This window comes from Bos javanicus, chromosome 5 (genome assembly GCF_032452875.1).
Source record: "Bos javanicus breed banteng chromosome 5, ARS-OSU_banteng_1.0, whole genome shotgun sequence".
Lineage (NCBI taxonomy): Eukaryota > Metazoa > Chordata > Mammalia > Artiodactyla > Bovidae > Bos > Bos javanicus.
Window position 1 is genome coordinate 101,238,603 of NC_083872.1, and position 20,484 is coordinate 101,259,086.

The 20,484-nt window shown below is 40.6% G+C and overlaps 1 protein-coding gene across 3 annotated transcripts in view; it reads left to right on the forward strand.

Annotated features, from left to right (window-relative positions):
* The window catches only part of LOC133248159 (pregnancy zone protein-like), a 60,703-nt gene that overhangs the window by 33,984 nt on the left and 6,235 nt on the right, over positions 1 to 20,484 (forward strand). For all 3 annotated transcript variants that reach the window (XM_061417955.1, XM_061417956.1, XM_061417957.1), the window contains 14 exons: positions 2,657 to 2,821; positions 4,388 to 4,481; positions 6,044 to 6,230; positions 6,610 to 6,838; positions 7,632 to 7,758; positions 7,960 to 8,081; positions 8,663 to 8,714; positions 14,603 to 14,686; positions 15,225 to 15,401; positions 15,693 to 15,780; positions 16,584 to 16,740; positions 17,125 to 17,199; positions 17,933 to 18,110; positions 19,172 to 19,395. In XM_061417955.1, coding sequence (XP_061273939.1) covers positions 2,657 to 2,821; positions 4,388 to 4,481; positions 6,044 to 6,230; positions 6,610 to 6,838; positions 7,632 to 7,758; positions 7,960 to 8,081; positions 8,663 to 8,714; positions 14,603 to 14,686; positions 15,225 to 15,401; positions 15,693 to 15,780; positions 16,584 to 16,740; positions 17,125 to 17,199; positions 17,933 to 18,110; positions 19,172 to 19,395 — 1,959 coding nt within the window. The remainder of the gene's footprint in view (positions 1 to 2,656; positions 2,822 to 4,387; positions 4,482 to 6,043; positions 6,231 to 6,609; positions 6,839 to 7,631; positions 7,759 to 7,959; positions 8,082 to 8,662; positions 8,715 to 14,602; positions 14,687 to 15,224; positions 15,402 to 15,692; positions 15,781 to 16,583; positions 16,741 to 17,124; positions 17,200 to 17,932; positions 18,111 to 19,171; positions 19,396 to 20,484) is intronic.

Here is a 20,484-nt window from a genome sequence, read left to right on the forward strand (position 1 = left end):
CTCACTTCATTGTCTGCTACAACGTATCAAAGACTGAGCAGTCTTGCTCACCTGTGCCTCGCACAGTCCTCACATGTAAAAGATGCTCAACACATTTTTAATGAGTAAAGAAATGAATAATTCCTTAAGGAGAGCATTATTACCTTCATTTTATGAAATAAGAAAACACAGCAGAGTTAGATTAAGCAACTATAGAAACAATGCACCAAAAAATATATTTTAAAGGTAGAACTTGAACCAAATTTTATTCAATGCTATGTCTAACACACTACAATTCCAGATAGTATGTGAAATGTCAAATTTTTAAATCTTCTCCAAAGTCCAGGCACTTATTTGTTTTAAGTATGGACAAAAAAGATTCCAATCAAACTTGTCTTTTAAACATGTTTCTTGGGACTTCCCTGGTGGTCCCATAGATCAGACTCTGCTTCTACTGCGGGAATCTCAGATCCCTGCTCCGGGAATTAAGATCCCATATGCTGCGCAGCACAGCTGAAAAAAAAAAAAAAGACGTTTCTTATAATGAAAAACTTGTAAGAGTTCAGTAGTTTTACAGTCTTCATTGTCCATTTATTTATTTAACAAATATCCATGGCATCTTGACTACAGCATAGTGCTCTGAGAATAAGAGTTCTAATGGTGAAAAATAGATGTGGTCTTTGACCATTTTAGATTCATAGTCTCATGTGTTAAGCAAGCAAGCAACAAAAACATATCAACATATAGTAGTTCTAAGTGTTGGTAAGTATCATTTAAGGAATAAACAGGATGTTGAGATGAAGAAAACAGTTGAACAAGTTTTAATGTAGTGATTGGGGATATCTTCTTGCATCGTCAGATAACAGGGGCAGGGGCAGGGAATGCAAAGAATGAAAGCAGCATGAAAGTCCTGAGGCCAGAACAACAGTGTTTCCAAAGGAAATGGTAATGACCTTACATAAAGTGGTGAGAGAAAAGGATGGTAGAGGCAGTAGGTGGAATGAAAAGTCAGGAAGATCATGAGGAGGACTGTGAACTTGGAGTGGAATTAGGCATTGACAGCAAAGTGAAACGTGAAAGTGAAGTTGCTCAGTCGTGTCTAACTCTTTTGTGATCCCATGGACTGTAGCCTACCAGGATCCTCCGTCCATGGGATTTTCCAAGCAAGAGTACTGGAGTGGGTTGCCATTTCCTTCTCCAGGGGATCCTCCCAACCCAGGAATTGAATTGACAGCAAAGGCAGTGATATATCAGTGAGGAGTTTAAAGCAGGAGAGCAACGATTTAGATTTACCTAGTTATGAAGATCCTGTTTGCTGTTCAGAGTATGGGAGCAAGAATGAAAGCGCGGAAATAGGAGGCTATGGTAGCAGCTTAGATAAGAGATGACAACAGGTCCGCATGGAGTCAGTGTGTCTTTAACAGCCTGAATACTGTACGACTGAGCAGGTGGCCTTATGATGAGGCTTCCCAGGTAAAGAACCTGCCTGCCAATGTAGAAGACATAAGAGATGCGGCTTCTATCCCTGGAATGGGAAGATCCCCTGGAGGAGGGCACAGCAACCCACTCCAGTATTCTTGCCTGGAGAATCCCATGGACAGAAGAGCCTGGTGGGCTACAGTCCACAGGGTCACAAAGAATCCGACACCACTGAAACAACTTAGCATGCACGCACTAGGCAAAAACTGAACTAGAATGAATTTATTTCTAGGTTACGTTTGCATCTAGTTTCCTCCTGAGTTAAACTTGGTCCTAAAGCAGTAGAGTGGGGAAAAAAAAAAAAACACTTGGTAAGAATGTAATCACATAAAGTGGGAAAAGGAAATATATTAAGTATTTACAGAGGTTGTTTCTAGGTGATGGATATGAAGGCCTTCTATTGTTTCATAATGCTTCTCTGTACTCTCTATCTTTTTGCTTTCTTTTAAAAGTTGGACCTAGGGTCTGTCAAACAGAGTACAGTATGTCAGAAAGAGAAAACCAAATATCTTAACACATATATGTAGAGTCTGGACAAATGGAACTGATGAACTTATTTCCAGGGCAGGAATAGAGACGAAGATAGAGAGAATGACATATAGACACAGGGTGGGGAAGGGGAAAGTGGGACGAATTGGGAAATTAGGACTGACATATATACATTACCATGTGTAAAATAGATGGTTAGCAGGAACCTATTGTAAAGCAGAGGAAGCTCAGCTTGGTGCTCTGCTATGACCTAGAGGGGTGGGATGGGACGTGAGGTGGGAGGATGTTCCAAGAGGGAGGGGATACATGTATATATATAGCTGATTCGCTTTGTTGTATAGCAGAAGCTAACACCACATTGTAAAGCAATTATACACCATTAAGTATAAATAAAATTCAAAAGATAAATTCAAAAAAAAAAGTAGGCATTTGGGCTGGGAGACAAAGAAACTTGAGTTTTAGACTTACTCAAGCTAAATGACCTCTGAGTCTTTCATCAATGAATTTGATTTCTTTATACATTATTTTCTTTCATACAACAACAGGATTGGGATCCATAACCTTTGATATCGCTCCATGATTTCTGTGTCATGTTTTACAATGTTGCTATGGGAGTGTTAAATAAACACCAAGATCTCTTAAACTCCAGATTGAACATTATCTCACTTTATAAAATAAATAACAGTTTTTCCTTTGTTCTACTTTGCAGGTGTATAATTTGCTATCGGTAAAGAGAATCTTTAGCACGGGATATAGAGGCCCCATGAACGAAGATGGGGAAAAATGCATCAATGCGGAAGACATAACTCACAATGGAATCATTTACATTCCAAAGCAGTTCATCAGTGATGACGATGCTTACAGTATCTTTGAGGTAATTCCTTTTCCTAAAAACACAACCTAAATTGATCTCTACCTCATCATCAAGATGGAGAAGAGCTCTAGAATCTGATCTTCCTCTCAACCACCAAAAGACAAAGCTATGATTAACAGAAAAATATTGAAAGGTCAGAGGCATGGAGAACTTTGTACACACACAGACAGTCAGTCATGAATTTCTCTGGCACTTTAAGAGCAAGGGGTATACTTTTAGGGCCCACAACTTTAACCAAGTTGATCCCAAAGCTAGTTGTCACCATCATATATCCTCTCAGTGATTCTCAGAGATTCCAATATGTGAGAAAAACAAAGCAAACATTTCCCACAGAGCCTCTGACATCCTTTAAAAAAGTGAATACTCTGTTGGCAACCACTGTAACAGTCATTTCACAATAAATGAATCAGCAAATGACTGAATACATAAAGTAAAATACTGCAGCCAACAGTTTCAGTGCAGTAAAATTTCAGGTGAATTGAAAGTAGCTGTTCATAGAGAAGAATTTGCGAAACTTGGAGTAGAAACATTAGCATGCCTTAGGTACATTAGAGCAAATGTGTACCTTTAACTGCAGTTAGGCAGAATTATGAAAGGGAAGTTTTTCCGGGTTGTGAGATTAAATCTTAGCTCCACCAAAAAGGACTGAAAACACTCGCTATACCTTGAGGAAGCCATGCGTCCTACTGCTGTGGAGGTCTGCAGCTTAGCTGAGAGCAGCTTAAACCTCCCTTTTCTGGAGCCTCCGGAATCAGTTGGTGGTGGAGGGAGAAAAAGAAGGCTCTTTATTAACTGTTAAATGTTTCTTTCTGACTTCTTTCTCTCTGTTCCATACCACTGGCACCACTGACAACGGTGCCTCAGAGTCCCACAGCTTCCCGAGCACTCTAGAGCACAGCAAGTAGTATTTAACTGTGACTAATATTGAAGAGGAAGTCTGTAGCAGGAATCAAGGAATCAAGGAATCAAGCTACTGTGGATGTCTGAATGGGTGTTTTGCATGCAGAGTTTCAGTGTACTTAAAACTGAGAAAGAAAAAAACAAAAGGATAAATCACAAAAGGGATGAGTTGAACACAGATATTCAGGCAAAGGCATATTTCCCAATAAAAACAAAGCAAAGTATAATGACTATGAAGAAAAATCTCCAATATGCAACCCTACAATTTCAAATGAAAAGAAACGGAAAACTATTCTCTGCAACAAAGTTAATGTGTGGTTTGAGGCAGGGGGAGGAAGGGAAGAAAAACATCCAAAGCTAAAACACTCAGTTTCTTGGAGGCAAAAGATAATTAAAGGGGCACTAAGCATATAGGAGACAAAATTCAGAAATAGGAATCAGAAGTAGATTCTAATCCCAACTCCCATTCATCAACTGGATGATCTGAACTCTCTGTGACCCCATTTTCATTTTTATAAAATACCTCTCTTCTCCATTGGGTGGAATTTTCACGATAATCCTATGAGTTCTATGTATAATACTAAGGGTATATAATACAGATGTAAGAAAATATCCCAGTCTCCAGACTGGATTGCCAATATGCTTTAATAATTATTTTTCTTCCAGTCTGTAGGATTAAATATTTTTACCAACTCAAAAATCCACAAGCCACATTTTTGTCAGCCGCTTCCATATCCAGGAATGTCTATGAACTATGGAGGTAAGGGTGAAAGTTATTTATCCGCTAAAATAATAGAAGAAAAGTAACGTTTTGCTAGGTTGGGATAAAAAGCCATTTTTTTAAGTACTGAATGTTATGACTCTGCAGCAATTTCTTGGTAAAATTTCCTCAAACAACTTTTTTCTCTAGAAAAAAAAAATGAAACATTATAATTTCTCTATCTCTCTCTGATCAAAATTAAATACAGTCTTGGTACTTTAAATCCTCTTTATCTACTGTGCCTTCAGTATCTGAATTAGTCAAGATAAGATAAATTATACCATCTTAGCAAACAAACCCCCACATCTCAGAGTCTAAGCACCTAACAGTTTATTTTAATGCTCTCACGAAAACTTCTTGTGAGGCCAGGAGCTGTTCAAAACACCTCCATTGGTCAGAACACTGACCAATCATTGTCAAGGAGATTCATTCAGCTTTCCTCTTGTGACTCCATCTCCAGCATGCCTTTCAAGGTTACTATCTTGGGGGAGAAGGGGTAGATATGCACATGACTTTACAGCCAGCTGTGGAAGTGGCACAAATCACAGTGCCCTACCTGCAAGGGATCCGAGAAATGTGAACCATTACATGGATATTATTTGCCTCTGTCGTTCTTTTATGGAAATCAGTGATTCTGACAAATTGAATAATAGAATAAAATAATTCAGCTTTTGGAAGACATACTGTTAGTCTCCTTGTGTATCTCAAGTATACATAGAAAAGAGGAAAAGTCAAAAAGATTCTATTTTCTCTTCTGCTGCTAACAGAGACATTTCTCTAGCCATGCTGAGATGCCTACAAATCCTGTTTCCCCCTGTGCTGTGTGCTGAGCTACGTCGCTTCAGTCGTGTCCAATTCTGTGAGCCTATAAACTGTAGCCTGCCAGGCTCCTCTGTCCATGGAATTCTTGAATATTGAAGTGGGTTGCCATGCCCGCCTCCACGGGATCTTCCTGACCCAGGGATTGAACTCATGTCTCTTATGGCTCCTACATTGGCAGGCAGGTTCTTTACCACTAGTGACACCCGGGAAGCCCATAAGCAGTATGTGCTGTGCTGTTCTTAGTCACTTAGTCATGTCTGACTCTTTGCGACCCCATAGACTGTAGCCTGCCAGGCTCCTCTGTCCATGGGGATTTTCCAGGCAAGAATACTGGAGTGGGTTGCCGTGCCCTCCTCCAGGGGGTCTTCCCGACCCAGGGATCAAACTCAGGTCTCCCACATTGCAGGCGGATTCTTTACCATCTGAGCGGTATAGGGGTGTTAAACTACTCTTTATTCTTCCTTTCACCAGTTGAAAAATCAGCTTAGGGAGAGTTACATTTGTTTTCATTTCTAGAGAAAAATACATTTGCCTCTAAACTATTTGATGAAGCAGCAGGATTAACCTTCCAATAAGACAAATAGATGAGTAAACAAAGTACGAAGGTGGTAGGGTAAATTGTTCTAATAAAAGACATTCCCTGAGCATGTGGTCTTGTTCTACTTGATACATAAGGCAGCTCTGAGAAATTGATGATAAAACTCAGGCTTACATTAAGCCCTCTTGTTGTCTCTCCACAGCTCCAGGTCTAGCAAGTTCACAAAGCCTACCAGGCCCCATACATGGAATGGCCACTCCTCTAGCAGGTATAGATGCAAGGGGAGTTTATCCATTGAGTTCGAGAGAAGACTCTTCAGCCATGAAAGTGAAAGAAACAATCCGGAAGTATTTCCCTGAGACCTGGATCTGGGAGTTGATACCACTCGAGTAAGTTGTGTGCTGCTTGGAACTGAGAATTTGAATCCTCCTCTACGATTCTGGTGTAATCGTAGGGCTCCCAGTCCTTTCTGTTCTGCCCCACTCTTTTCTGATAGATGTGTAGATTCATAGTTCATTTATCTCATAGCTAAACAATGCAATTTTGGTTTTCTAATTTGGTCCTGAGATACTTAAAACAATAGAAAGCCACCCTTGACCCTAAAAAGAAAAAAAAAATCAGAAACCTCTCTAGGAGCACCAAACTTTATATCGAGTTTAGCATTTATCACACTGGGTTTCTAAAGTGTCATGCTCTAGAGTCAGCTGTGGTCCATGCTTTTAAGAAAAGGAATTCATTTACTCTCGTCTTCTTTTTTCCCCTCTCTAGTACGTGGGGCAAACATGAGTTGGCAATCAAGGTCCCTGACACCATCACGGAGTGGAAGGCCAGTGCCCTCTGCTTGTCTGGAACAGCAGGGCTTGGACTCTCACCCACCATCTCTCTCACAGCCTTCCAGCCCTTCTTCCTGGAACTCACTCTTCCCTATTCTGTGGTTCGAGGAGAAGCCTTCACACTCAAAGCCACTGTGTTCAACTATCTGTCCCATTGCATTCGGGTAAGGGCACTTGTCTGGATGTAAGTGAAGCTAGGAGGAAGGAACACACCATTCATTTCCTAAATCTCTCACAGGTCATCTCCTAGTAAATCATAATTGAATACGATGTGGCCTAATTTTGGACTAGAATAGGTGCTAAGAACAAAGCTCCCCAACAGGTCCAAGGTGGTAAGGTTACAACCATCCAGGCTTCCCTAATGGCTCAGATAGTAAAGAATCTGTCTGCAGTGTGGGAGACCTGGGTTCAATCCCTGGGTTGGGACGATCCCCTGGAGAAGGTAATGTCAACCCACTCCAGTATTCTCGCCTGGAGAATCTCCAAGGACAGAGGAGCCTGGTGGGCTACAGTCCAGGGAGTCACAAAGAGTCAGACACGACTGAGTGAATAAGACTTTCACTTTCAAGTGCTAAGAACAAAGCTCCCCAACAGATCCAAGGTGGTAAGGTTATAGTCATCCAGGACTGTATTTTGTTTGTGTATTCCTGAATTCAGATATTACTCCCACCTGATTATTTTTTCACTCTAACAAAAGAAAAATATTTCTTCCTTGTGTTGGCACAAGCCTAAATCCTGAGTATTTATCCTGATTCCCATCAGTTTTTCAATGTCCTTATGGCAAACATCTAAACTACAAAATACTGACAGGATTTACCTTGACTGAACAGCTTCTCAAAGCCTCTCATTAGTATGCATTGTCCCTTTAAGCGTCTTTCCCTCCCCCCGCCCTGACACCCCATTACTGACCTTTTCCCTGTGTTCTTTGTCCAACTTGTGGGTGGGAATGGGGGACAGGTGAGCATACAGCTGGAGGCCTCTTCTGCCTTCTTGGCCATCCCAGTAGAGAAGAATGAAGAATCTCAGTGTGTCTGTGGAAACAAGCAGAGAACCGTGTCCTGGGCTGTGACCCCAAAGTCACTGGGTGAGTGATAATGGTGTTCACAAATCCTACTTCTTTTGTTGTAATGATTGCTTTCCACTCCCACTCAGATGCATGCTTTTCTCTCCTCTTTTGACAATGATCAATGGAAGGAAAACAATTATATATATTGGAGAGGCTTAAAAAGAAGAAACCATTCAATATAGGATCACTGTTTAACTCCTTAAGAATTTTATTCCCCAGGAGAGGTGAATTTCACAGCTACTGCAGAAGCCTTGCAGTCTCAGGAACTATGTGGCAATAAGGTGCCTCACTTCCCAGAAATTGGACAGAAGGACACCGTTATCAAGCCTTTACTAGTTGAGGTATGAAGGTCTAATCTCTCTGAGTCTCAGAAGCTTTATTATGGAAATCGCATTATCTAACATGTATGTGGCAGTGACATTTCATTCCCATGAATATGAATATGTCCACAACTCAAGCTTTCACTAACATTTTCTCTTCTAAAGTGATTGCTTCTTCTCGGATACATTATAACTTCTCTTTTTTTAATTCATTTTTTAATTGAAGAATAATTGCTTTACAATGTTGTATTAGCTTCTACTGTACAACAGTGTGAATCAGCTATATGTATACATGTATCCCCTCCTTCTGAATCCTCCCTTCCACTCACCTCCCAAATCCCATCCCTCTAAGTCATTACAGAGCACTGAGCTGAGCTCCCTATGCTATACAGCAGCTTCTCACTAGCTATCTATTTCACACACAGTAATATATATATATGTCAAAACTACTCTCTCAATTCGCCCCACCCTCTCCTTCCTCCCTCTATCCACAAGTTTGTTCTCTATTCCTTCCCTGTAAATAGGGTCATCAGTACCATTTTTCTAGATTCCATATGTATACAGATAACTTTTCTTCTTAATTTTCTTCTTTCAATACAAAGCCTGAAGGAATAGAAAGAGAAGAAACTTTCAACACACTTCTCTGTGCATCAGGTAAGTGTCAGAAATAGATAAAATTTTTATGTTAAGCCACTTGCCAAAGTATATGATGTGAAATGCCCTTGGAGGCACGTTTTCTCTGGTGGAAAAAAAAAAGGAAAGACGTATATTATCCCATGTGCAAATCAAAGAACATTTGATGGAGAACAATCTTTTCCTGATGAGGGCATCGAAAAGTTAAAGAGATTCACCTAAAAATTCTTGGCCAATAATGAGGACTAAAGCTGATGACTATCGGACAGGATTCTTTCCAATACACCTTGCTTCCCAAACTTCTTCCTACACAATTTTCCAAATATTGAAATATCTTTGTGGCACTGGTATTCTTGGTTATTCAGTTAATAGTTTAAGTGTATTCATGTTTTTGTTTAAACAAATTATTTGAAGAATTTTAGGTCACTAACATATAGAGAAAAACAATCTTTAATGAACCCTTAAAATTACCATCTAAATTTTTATCCATTCATTTAGAAAATGACTATTAAAATGTTCAACTCTGCCCTATCTAAAATCATCTTGAGAACAATGCTTAGTGTACAGATGGCCTCTCTTCTCTATTTAAGTATCCCCTGATAATCTCAGCTAGTCACAGAACTTTAATAACTTTGTACCAGAGATGACAAAATGTATATATCTTTGGTCCATACCTCTTTCCTGAACTGAGACTCGTGTATTCAACTGTTCACTTATCATCTCCACTTGCAGGCTTGGAGGTCTAAGAGGTCTCTCAAAACTAGCTTCCTCAAAACTGAACCCCTGCAGGACTCGCTGCTTCTCCTACAGTTTTCTTCATCTCAGATGCTGCTGCTGTGATGGAAATCCTATTCTTCTGCTTGCTGGAGATAAAAATTTTGGAGTTGTCCTTTAATTATATTCTTTCTCTTTTACTCCACACCCATTCAATTCCAAATCTAGTTGTTTCTACCTTTAAATATTATTCAGAATTTTCCCACTTCTCATCATGTCCACTCCTGCTCTAGACCGTTCTCTCTTGGATCATCTCAGCCACCTCCTAACTGGTCTCCTGGTCATCTTCCCTTGTTCTTCTATAGCAAGAGAATCATTGCAAAGCATATTTCACACCATGTCCCTCCTCTGTTCAGAATCTTCCAAGAGTCTCCCATGTCCCTCAAAGTTAGAGCATGTCTCCAACCTCACCTACAAAGCCTTTCTACCCTTGTGACTTCATACCTTCTTACCCTGTCCTCCACTCACCCTGCTCTTCCTAGTCTAATCACACTGGTCTCCTAATCTGATCTTGGAACACATCCAGCATGCTATCATCTTTGGTGTCTTTTCATGTTTTGTTCCTTCTTCCAGCAAGTCTCTTCCCTTCATATCAGATCAGATCAGATCAGTTGCTCAGTCGTGTTCGACTCTTTGCGACCCCATGAATTGCAGCATGCCAGGCCTTCCTGTCCATCACCAACTCCCGGAGTTCACTCAGACTCACGTCCATCAAGTCAGTGATGCCATCCAGCCATCTCTTCCTCTGTCGTCCCCTTCTCCTCCTGCCCCCAATCCCTCCCGGCATCAGAATCTTTTCCAATGAGTCAACTCTTCGCATGAGGTGGCCAAAGTACTGGAGTTTCAGCTTTAGCATCATTCCTTCCAAAGAAACCCCAGGGCTGATCTCCTTCAGAATGGACTGGTTGGATCTCCTTGCAGTCCAAGGGACTCTCAAGAGTCTTCTCCAACACCACAGTTCAAAAGCATCAATTCTTTGGAGCTCAGCCTTCTTCACAGTCCAACTCTCACATCCATACATGACCACAGGAAAAACCATAGCCTTGACTAGACGAACATTTGTTGGCAAAGTAATGTCTCTGCTTTTCAATATGCTATCTAGGTTGGTCATAACTTTCCTTCCAAGAAGTAAGCGTCTTTTAATTTCATGGCTGCAGTCACCATCTGCAGTGATTTTGGAGCCCAGAAAAATAAAGTCTGACACTGTTTCCACTGTTTCCCCATCTATTTCCCATGAAGTGATGGGACCAGATGCCATGATCTTCATTTTCTGAATGTTGAGCTTTAAGCCAACTTTTTCACTTTCCACTTTCACTTTCATCAGGAGGCTTTTTAGTTCCTCTTCACTTTCTGCCATAAGGGTGGTGTCATATGCATATCTGAGGTTATTGATATTTCTCCCAGCAATCTTGATTCCAGTTTGTGTTTCTTCCAGTCCAGCATTTCTCATGATGTACTCTGCATTTAAGTTAAATAAGCAGGGTGACAATATACAGCCTTGATGTACTCCTTTTCCTATTTGGAACCAGTCTGTTGTTCCATGTCCAGTTCTAACTGTTGCTTTTTACTCCCTGATTTACTTAGTCTTCATCACTTATGATTTTTTAAAACTATTTATATATTTATTTATTTTGGCTATTCAGTTCAGTTCAGTCACTCAGTCATGTCTGACTCTTTGTGACCCCATGGACTGCAGCCTACCAGGCTTCCCTGTCCATCACCAACTCCCAGAGTTTGCTCAGACTCATGTCCATTGAGTCGGTGATGCCATCCAACCATCTCATCCTCTGTCATCCCCTTCTCCTCCTGCCTTCAATCATTCCTAGCATCAGGGTCTTTTTGAACAAGTCAGTTCTTTGCATCAGTTGGCCAAAGTATTGCAGTTTCAGCTTCGGCATCACTCCTTCCAATGAATATTCAGGACTGATTTCCTTTAGCATGGACTGGTTGGATCTCCTTGCAGTCCAAGGGACTCTCAAGGCTTTTCTCCAACACCAAAGTTCAAAACCATCAATTCTTCGGCACTCAGCTTTCTTTATGGTCCAACTCTCACATCCATACATGACTACTGAAAAAACTATAGCTTTGACTAGACAGACCTTTAATGGCAAAGTAATGTCTCTGCTTTTTAATATGCTGCCTAGGTTGGTCTTAGTTTTTCTTTCAAAGAGCAAGTGCCTTTTAATTTCAGGGCTGCGGCCACCATCTGCAGTGATTTTGGAGCCCAAAAATATAAAGTGTCTCACTGTCTCCATTGTTTGCCCATCTATTTGCCATGAAGTGACGGGACCAGATGCCATGATCTTTGTTTTTTGAATGTTGAGTTTTAAGCCAGCTTTTTCACTCTCCCTTTTCACTTTCATCAAGAGGCTCTTTAATTCTTCTTCATTTTCTGCCATAAGGGTGGTGTCATCTGCGTATCTGAGGTTATTGATAGTTCTCCCGGCAATATTGATTCCAAGTAGTGTTTCATCCAGCCCAGCATTTTGCATGATGTACTCTGCATATAAGCAGGGTGACAATTTTCAGCCTTGACATACTCCTTTCCCAATTTGGAACCAGTCTGTTCTTCCATGTCCAGTTCAAACTGTTGCTTCTTGACCTGCATAGATATTTCTCAAGAGGCAGGTAAGGTGGTCTGGTATTCCCATCTCTTTCAGAATTTTCCACAGTTTGTTGTGATCCCACAGTCAAAGATTGTGGCATAATTAATAAAGCAGAAGTAGATATTTTTCTGGTATTCTCTTGCTTTTTCAATGATAGAATAGATGTTGACAATTTGACCTCCGGTTCCTCTCCCTTTTCTAAATCCAGCTTGAAGATGTGAAGCTCATGGTTCATGTACTGTTGAAGCCTGGCTTGGAGACTTTGGAGCATTACTTTGCTAGTGTGTGAGATGAGTGCAATTGTGCGGTAGTTTGAACATTCATTGGCACTGCTTTTCTTTGGGATTGGGGTGAAAACTGGCCTTTTCCAGTCCTGTGGCCACTACTGAGTTTTCTAAATTTTCTAGCATATTCAGTGCAGCACTTTCACAGCATCATCTTTTACGATCTGAAATAGCTCAACTGGAATCGCATTACCTCTACTAGCTTTGTTCACAGTGATGCTTCCTAAGGCCCACTTGACTTCACATTCCAGGATGTCTGGCTCTAGGTCAGTGATCACACCATTGCAGTTGGGTCATGAAGATCTTTTTTGTATAGTTCTTCTGTATATTCTTGCCATCTTTTCTTAATATCTTCTGCTTCTGTTAGGTCCATACCGTTTCTGTCTTTTATTGTGCCCATCTTTCCATGAAATGTTCCCTTGTAATTTTCTTGAAGAGATCTTTAATCTTTCCCGTTCTGTTGTTTTCCTCTATTTCTTTGCATTGATCACTGAGGAAGGCTTTCTTATCTCTCCTTGCTATTCTTTGGAACTCTGTATTCAAATGGGTATAGCTTTCATTTTCTCCTTTGTCTTTTGCTTCTTTTCTCAGCTATTTGTAAGGCCTCCTCAGACAGCCATCTTGCCTTTTTGCTTTTCTTTTTCTTAGGGATGGTCTTGCTCCCTGTCTCCTGTACAATGTCACAAACCTCTGTCCATAGTTCTTCAGGCACTCTGTCTATCAGATCTAATCCCTGGAATTTATTTGTCAGTTCCACTGTATAATTGTAAGGAATTATATCATACCTGAATGGTCTAGTGGCTTTCCCTACTTTCTTCAATTTAAGTCTGAATTTTGCAATAAAGAGTTCATGATCTGAACCACAGTCAGCTCCTGGTCTTATTTTGCTGACTATATAGAGCTTCTTCATCTTTGGCTGCAAATAATATAATCAATCTGATTTCGGCATTGACCATCTGGTGATGTCCATGTGTAGAGTCTTCTCTTGTGTTGTTGGAAGAGGGTGTTTTTTATGACCAGTGCAATTTCTTGGCAAAACTTAGCCTTTGTCCTGCTTCATTTTGTACTCCAAGGCCAAATTTGCCTGTTACTCCAGGTATCTCTTGACTTCCTACTTTTGTATTCTAGTCCCCTATGATGAAAAAGACATCTTTATTGAGTGTTAGTAGGTAGGTCTTCAGAGAACCATTCAACTTCAGCTTCCTCAGCATTACTGGTTGGGGCATAGACTTGGATTACTGTAATACTGAATGGCTTCCCTTGGAAATGAACAGAGATCATTCTGTTATTTTTGAGATTGCACCCAAGTACTGCATTTTGGACTCTTGTTGACTATGAAGGCTACTCCATTTCTTCTAAGGGATTCTTGCCCACAGTAGTAGATACAATGGTCATCTGAATTAAATTTGCCCATTCCAGTCCATTTTAATTCATTGATTCCTAAAATGTCAATGTTTACTCTTGTCATCTCCTGTTTGACCATTTCTAATTTACCTTAATTCACAGACCTAACATTCCCTGTTCCTTTCTGATTTTGGCTATACCAGGTCTTAATTGGGGCATGTGGATCTAGTTCCCTGACCAGGGATTGAACCCAGGCCCCCTGATTTGAGAGCATGGAGTCTTAGCCACTGAACCACCAGGGAAGTACCTGATTTTTTAATCAATGAGTATTTAGATGGCAACTTTATCCCCACACCCTACACTTCCTAGTTTACCTTGCCTCACTAGCTCACTCATATAAACACTCTGCTTTATTTTTTGTATAGAACTTATCAGTATCTAGCATACTAAAAATTTGTTATTTTATTACTCCCATCAAAATGAACTTATTATGATGTCAGGAAATGTCTTCCAAAAATTGCTATATCACTGCACTTAATACAGAATCTGGTACATAGCACACACTTAATACATATTTATGGAGTAAATATGATTTTTTTACAACCACTAGCTATAGTGTAAGTTAAGATAAACAATAAAAAGAAGGAAATAAGTATAACAAGGTATATGCTTATACAGAGATCTATAGAGATTTAGCACAAATATATATGATTAATATGAACTTCACTGTGAGATGAATTGTGGCTGTAGCAGAAACTTGGATTGCATCAAAAAAATTAAATAATAACTAATAAAAACGTGATGTTGGATCTTGATCATAGAGACGGGAAAAAATGCAAACAGAGCTAGAACATTTCTCTCATTTTTCCCTCCCTTATGTGTATTTGTCTTGTTTCATTAGAAACTGGAGGATCTGAAAAGTTGTCATTAAAACTTCCTTCAAATGTGGTTGAAGGTTCTGCCAGGGCGACATATTCAGTTTTGGGTGAGTCTCCCATCCCAAAAGAAGCATCTGTCCATCCCTTTAACTCTAGTACATGGGGTCTCATCATCACTTCCTAATGAAGTCCCTGTGTCTAGGCATTGGACTGAGAGAAAGCACCAAGAACCACACTGTGTATTAGTGGGAAAGAGGGGCTGAATCGATGCTGTGCTACATCTTAAACCTTGATATACTCTAAAGAGTAAGGAGAGTCATCTCTTTGTGCTCTCACCTTCAAGATATTGGCTAGATAATGATGCTTTCTACTAGAGATGAAACTAATCCTTTTTTACCAGATGTGTGACTCATCAGAAAGGTATATCCTGCCATTTTGGTCTTTTACTATTTTTCCCATCTTTGAACATCTACTTTATTGTTCCCACATTTCTCTTTCTATTCTTGTTTTTCTTCACCTCTTATGCTTTCTGATCCTCCCCTTTATACATGATTTGGCTTCTCACTTAGCTAGTCATTTATTTTCCTACCCTAACATCAATCAACTGAGTTCCTCTAAATTTTTTTTCTGTATTTCATTCCTCAGGTGATATACTAGGCTCTGCAATGCAAAATCTTCAGAATCTTCTCCGGATGCCCTATGGTTGTGGAGAACAGAATATGGTCCTTTTCACCCCTAACATCTACGTTCTGAACTATCTAAATGAGACAGGACAGCTCACTGAGAAGATCAAGTCCAAAGCCATCAGCTACCTCATCAGTGGTGAGAGATTACCCCCAAAGGAAAAACATTAGTTGATTTCCTAAATATCTCCTCCATTGAACTCAAATCTACGTCCCTTCAGTTAAGATTTAGTAATTACCTTTGCTGTGACATCCAACAAGATGTTTCACAATACAACCACAGAATTAAATGGCGTCATCAAATCTTGGAGACTTTGTAGTAAAATAGTAGCTTCCCTGTGATTTCTCAATGAGTTTTAAGGAAAAGCCTGATTCCTTCTCCAGTGTCTCTGTTATTTCCTAAATCTATGCAAACATTCTTCTTCTTCAGGTTACCAAAGACAGTTGAACTATAAGCACAGTGATGGTTCTTACAGCACCTTTGGGGATCGTGATGGTAGAAGTCAGGGAAACACTTGGTAAGATAATTATTTCCATATGTTCTCTGTAGATCCAAGATGTTTCAGATAACTGGAAATAGCTCTTATCTGATACCTGGACTTACTGTGTAGAAATTTGTTATCCTTTTAAAACCCACATGCACATCATTGCTAGCAGAAGTTCTCACCATTTCATGTATGAAATGTTCTGATAGTACAGTTCTGATAGTACAGTTGTTGTTTAGTCGCTAAGTCATGTCTGACTCTTTTGGGACCCCATGGACTGTAGCCCACCTGGCTTCTCTGTCCATGGGATTTCCCAGGCAAGAATACTGGAGTGGGTTGCCATTTCCTTCTCCAGGGGATCTTCCAGACCCAAGGATAGAACCTGTGTCTCCTGCATTGCAGGCAGATAGTACAATAGATAATAGTAAAATTAGGGTCCCCTCAAGCAGAAATATAAGGCATAAGGTGTCACAATGTGAAATGAGAGAGGAAGAAGTTTCTATATTGTGCATTCAAGAAGGAGAGGAGGCGAAGAACAGAAAGACACTGTGATGTAGTAAAATCATTCAGAAAATGGCAATTTGGGTGAAGGCTTGGAGTCTCCAAAAAACATTTTATGAGAAAAAAAGTATCAACTCTGGAGAAACCAATAAAGTTGAGAGATTTTTAAATAGATTCAGAAGTTTGTTGGACAAATAAGAGTATATTCAGTATTCAAGGGTCATCTCGCCACCAATTTTCTCCACGGAACTGTGAAGCTATCTGGAGGCAGTGACACACAGTGAGCTTTCAAAAGGAGATGATCCGCAGGTCTCCTTCTCTTCTTTGCTGAACAGGCTTACTGCATTTGTGCTCAAGTCTTTTTCTCAAGCCCAGTCACACATCTTTGTGGAGGACTCGCACATCACAGACTCCCTTACCTGGCTCTCACGGAAGCAGAAGGAAAATGGTTGTTTCCAGCGCTCTGGATCATTGCTAAACAATGCTATTAAGGTGATGCCTTTAAATTTGTTCTGGTCCCTGAGAAGAGTGAAATGTATGAGTTGTGATGCTCCTATGGATTCCTCAAGTCCTGGTGATATAACTTTGAGAAGGACAGCAGAAGCAAAAGCTTTTGAAACCTAATGATAAATTAGGTGTTTCTTATGGTTAAGAAAATAGCATGTCCAAAAAACTCCACTATGTCACTAAAAATGAGGGAAAGTGATTTGGGACAGATTTCAGAATTTGGGGGTGAAGGAGGAAGCAGAGGAAACAATAATATTGCCCTAGAAAAGATACATTCTGGTGAAGATTAACCAAGGGGGAAATTAGAGTTAGCTGACTCTGGGTGATGGCTACTGGAGTGTTTGAGTGTCTCTGCCTCTGATCCTACAGGGTGGGGTCGATGATGAGGTAACGCTCTCTGCCTATATCACCATCGCTCTACTGGAGATGCCGCTGCTTGTCACCGTATGTACCGCCACTCCCAACCTGTACTTGCCTCTAATGTAAGGATGAAACTCATGGAGCTATGAATCTCTGAGGAAAATGAGTTGTTATTTTCACATTATTTAATATTAGTATATTTCACTGGCGCATAAAGGACGATAGATCCCTTGGGAAGCTGCAAAGAAAATTACCCTCTGGTCAGGACTGTGGTGTTGTGCAAGCACATTGGGGCGTTATATCTGTGGCTAGCCAGGGGACAGTTCATTAGCCTGGTTCAGCTAGCCTAAGGTCTTCCTTCTTTTTCAGTAAGTCAGAAACAGAAAAACAAATTTCATATATTAATGCATATATGTGGAATCTAGAAAAGTGGTACAGATGAATCTCTTTGCAAGGCAGAAACAGGATTGATGTGGAAAATGAGAACATATGGATACCAAAGGGGAAAGGTGGAGGTGGGATGAAGTGGGAGATGTGGATTGACATATACACACTACTATGTATAAAATAGATAACTAATGGGAACCTGCTGTATAGCACAGGGAACTCTACTCAGTGCTCTGTGGTGATCTAAATGGGAAGGAAATCCAAAAGGGAGAGGATATATGTATACGGAGAGCTGGTTCACTTAGCTGTACAGCAGAAACTAACACGTTGTAAAGCAGCTATACCCTCCCTGCCCACCCCCCCAATTAAATAAATAAGTAAATGGCTGGAACAAGGGAAAACAGAAGCAGGGTCTTTATCTTCTTTATAGCACTCAATTGTCCGCAATGCTCTCTTCTGCCTGGAAAGGGCCTGGCAATCTGCCTCAGAGGCCCAAGGAAGTTTTGTCTATACCAAGGCGTTATTGGCCTATGCCTTCGCACTAGCAGGAGACCAAGCCAAACGAAACGAACTGCTTGAGTCACTACACAAAGAGGCTGTAAAAGAAGGTAAGAATTGACTTCCAAAAATCACCAATGATCAAAGGGAGAGACCCTATTTTATTCACATCTATTTTGGGCTTCCCTGGTAGCTCAGCTGGTAAAGAATCCACCTGCAATGCAGGAGACCCCAGTTCAATTCCTGGGTCAGGAAGATCCCCTGGAGAAGGGATAGGCTACCCACTCCAGTATTCTTGGGCTTCCCTGGTGGCTCAGCTTATATCTGCCTGCAATGCAGGAGACCTGGGTTCTATCCCTGGTTTGGGAAGATCCACTGGAGAAGGGAATGGCTACCCACTCCAGTGTTCTCACCTGGAGAAATCCATGAACTGTATATAATCAGTCCATGGGGTTGCAGAGTTGGAAATGACTGAACAACTTTCACTTTTCACTTTCACATCATGCTTATATTATATTATATCCATTTTATTATTATAAGAAGATTAATTATTACTGACCTAACATCTCTAGGTAACATGGATGATTTTATCAATTCACACATTATAAGCCTCGAAACAGTCCAGTTTCTAATATCACACAAGGATGTAATAAAGATACGAGGTGATTTACTGGAACCTCAATGTACTTTCTTGGCAAAGATTAGGTTTATTGGTGATTACATAATACTTTCACTTCATGTATGTCTGGGCTTCCCTGATAGCTCAGTTGGTAAAGAATCTGCCCACAATGCAGGAGACCCCGGTTCAATTCCTAGGTTGGGAAGATCCACTGGAGAAAGGAAAGACTACCCACTCTAGTAATCTTGGGCTTCCCTGGAGGCTCAGCTGGTAAAAAATCTGCCTGCAATGCGGGAGACTTGGGTTCAATCCCTGGGGTTGGGGAGATCCCCTGGAGAAAGGAAAGGCTACCGACTCCAGTATTCTCACCTGGAGAATTCCATGGACTGTATAGTCCATAGGGTCACAAAAAATCAGAAACGACTGAGAGGCTTTCACTTCACTTCATGTATGTCCATTCACTGGGTGAGCTGTAATTACAGGGATCATTCATGAATTAGATTTTTGAAAATGTTCTCTAAGCTGAAGATGATATCCTTTTTTATTTCTAAGAGGACTCAATCCACTGGCAACGTCCTAGAAAGCCTCAAGAAGTTAATGAACTCTACAGTCCACACCGGGCTCCTTCTGTTGACGTGGAGATGACATCTTACTGCCTCCTTGCCCATCTTACTGCCCAGCCTGCCCCATCTTCAGAAGATCTGTCTGTGGCTACACAGATTGTAAAATGGCTCACCAAGCAACAGAACCCCAATGGGGGCTTCTCCTCCACTCAGGTCTGTGAAAAGACTCTAGGAAGAAAAATAAATGTACTAATACCTATGTAGACTCAACCATATTCTAAGAGCTGAGAAAGTGAATAGTGTTTCTAATTTATATTTTATTCTTGCATTACCAAAAAGGTTTCAGCCTCATTATTTTACACTTGGATTATTTCTCTGTCCTCTATACAATCTCTCATATTTTCTCTTCTTAGTGGATCCTCTTCTATAAAGTAACCAATCTTCCTAAAGCAGTGTTTTCATACGATTACTTCCTTTAGGGTCTTTCCTGGTGGTCCAGACTCCGTGCTTCCACTGCAGGGGGCTCAGGTTCCATCCCTGGTTGGTGGGGGAACTAAGATCCCACATGCTTTGTGGCATTTTTCATCCAAAGCCTAAAATTAATTTGCCCAAACTATTTCCTCTCCTCGGTAAACATGAATAATCTTGTCTAATAAGGCTGATCTCTTCGCTTTTCCTGAAATTGGCTCACTCTTCTCCAGGTCTTAACTTCCAATATGCCCCTCCCTATTACTGCCTGATGCCTCTTTTCTGTCTGCATAAGTCTTTCTCACTATTCACAGATAATCTTATTTCTCATCTTCTTCACAGCCTTCTCTTATTATGTATACTAGCTCCAACTCCTTCTTTCTCTGAATTTTCCCAACAAATATTGTTATAGAAATGTATATATTACATGTGTCCATGCTCAGTCATGTCTGACTCTTTGTGACCCCATGGACTGTAGCCCATGAGACTCCTCTGTCTTTGGGATTCTCCAGGCAAGAATACTGGAGTAGGTTGCCATTTCCTCCTTCAGGGATCTTCCTGACCCAAGGATCAAACCCAAGTCTCTTGCATCTCCTGCATTGGCAGGCAGATTATTTACCACTCTGCCACCTGTGAAGCTCGTAGAAATACACAGAACTGTATAGATTATTGAAATGTGTTCTACTTTATGTCAACTATTTGAGTCTTAGTCCCATACGTATATTGTAAACTACTTGAATGAGGAAACTGCATTTCCCCAAAGTACCTAAGGGTTTCCAGATGGCTCAAATGGTAAAGAATCTGCCTGCAACATGGGAGACCTGGAGTCAATCT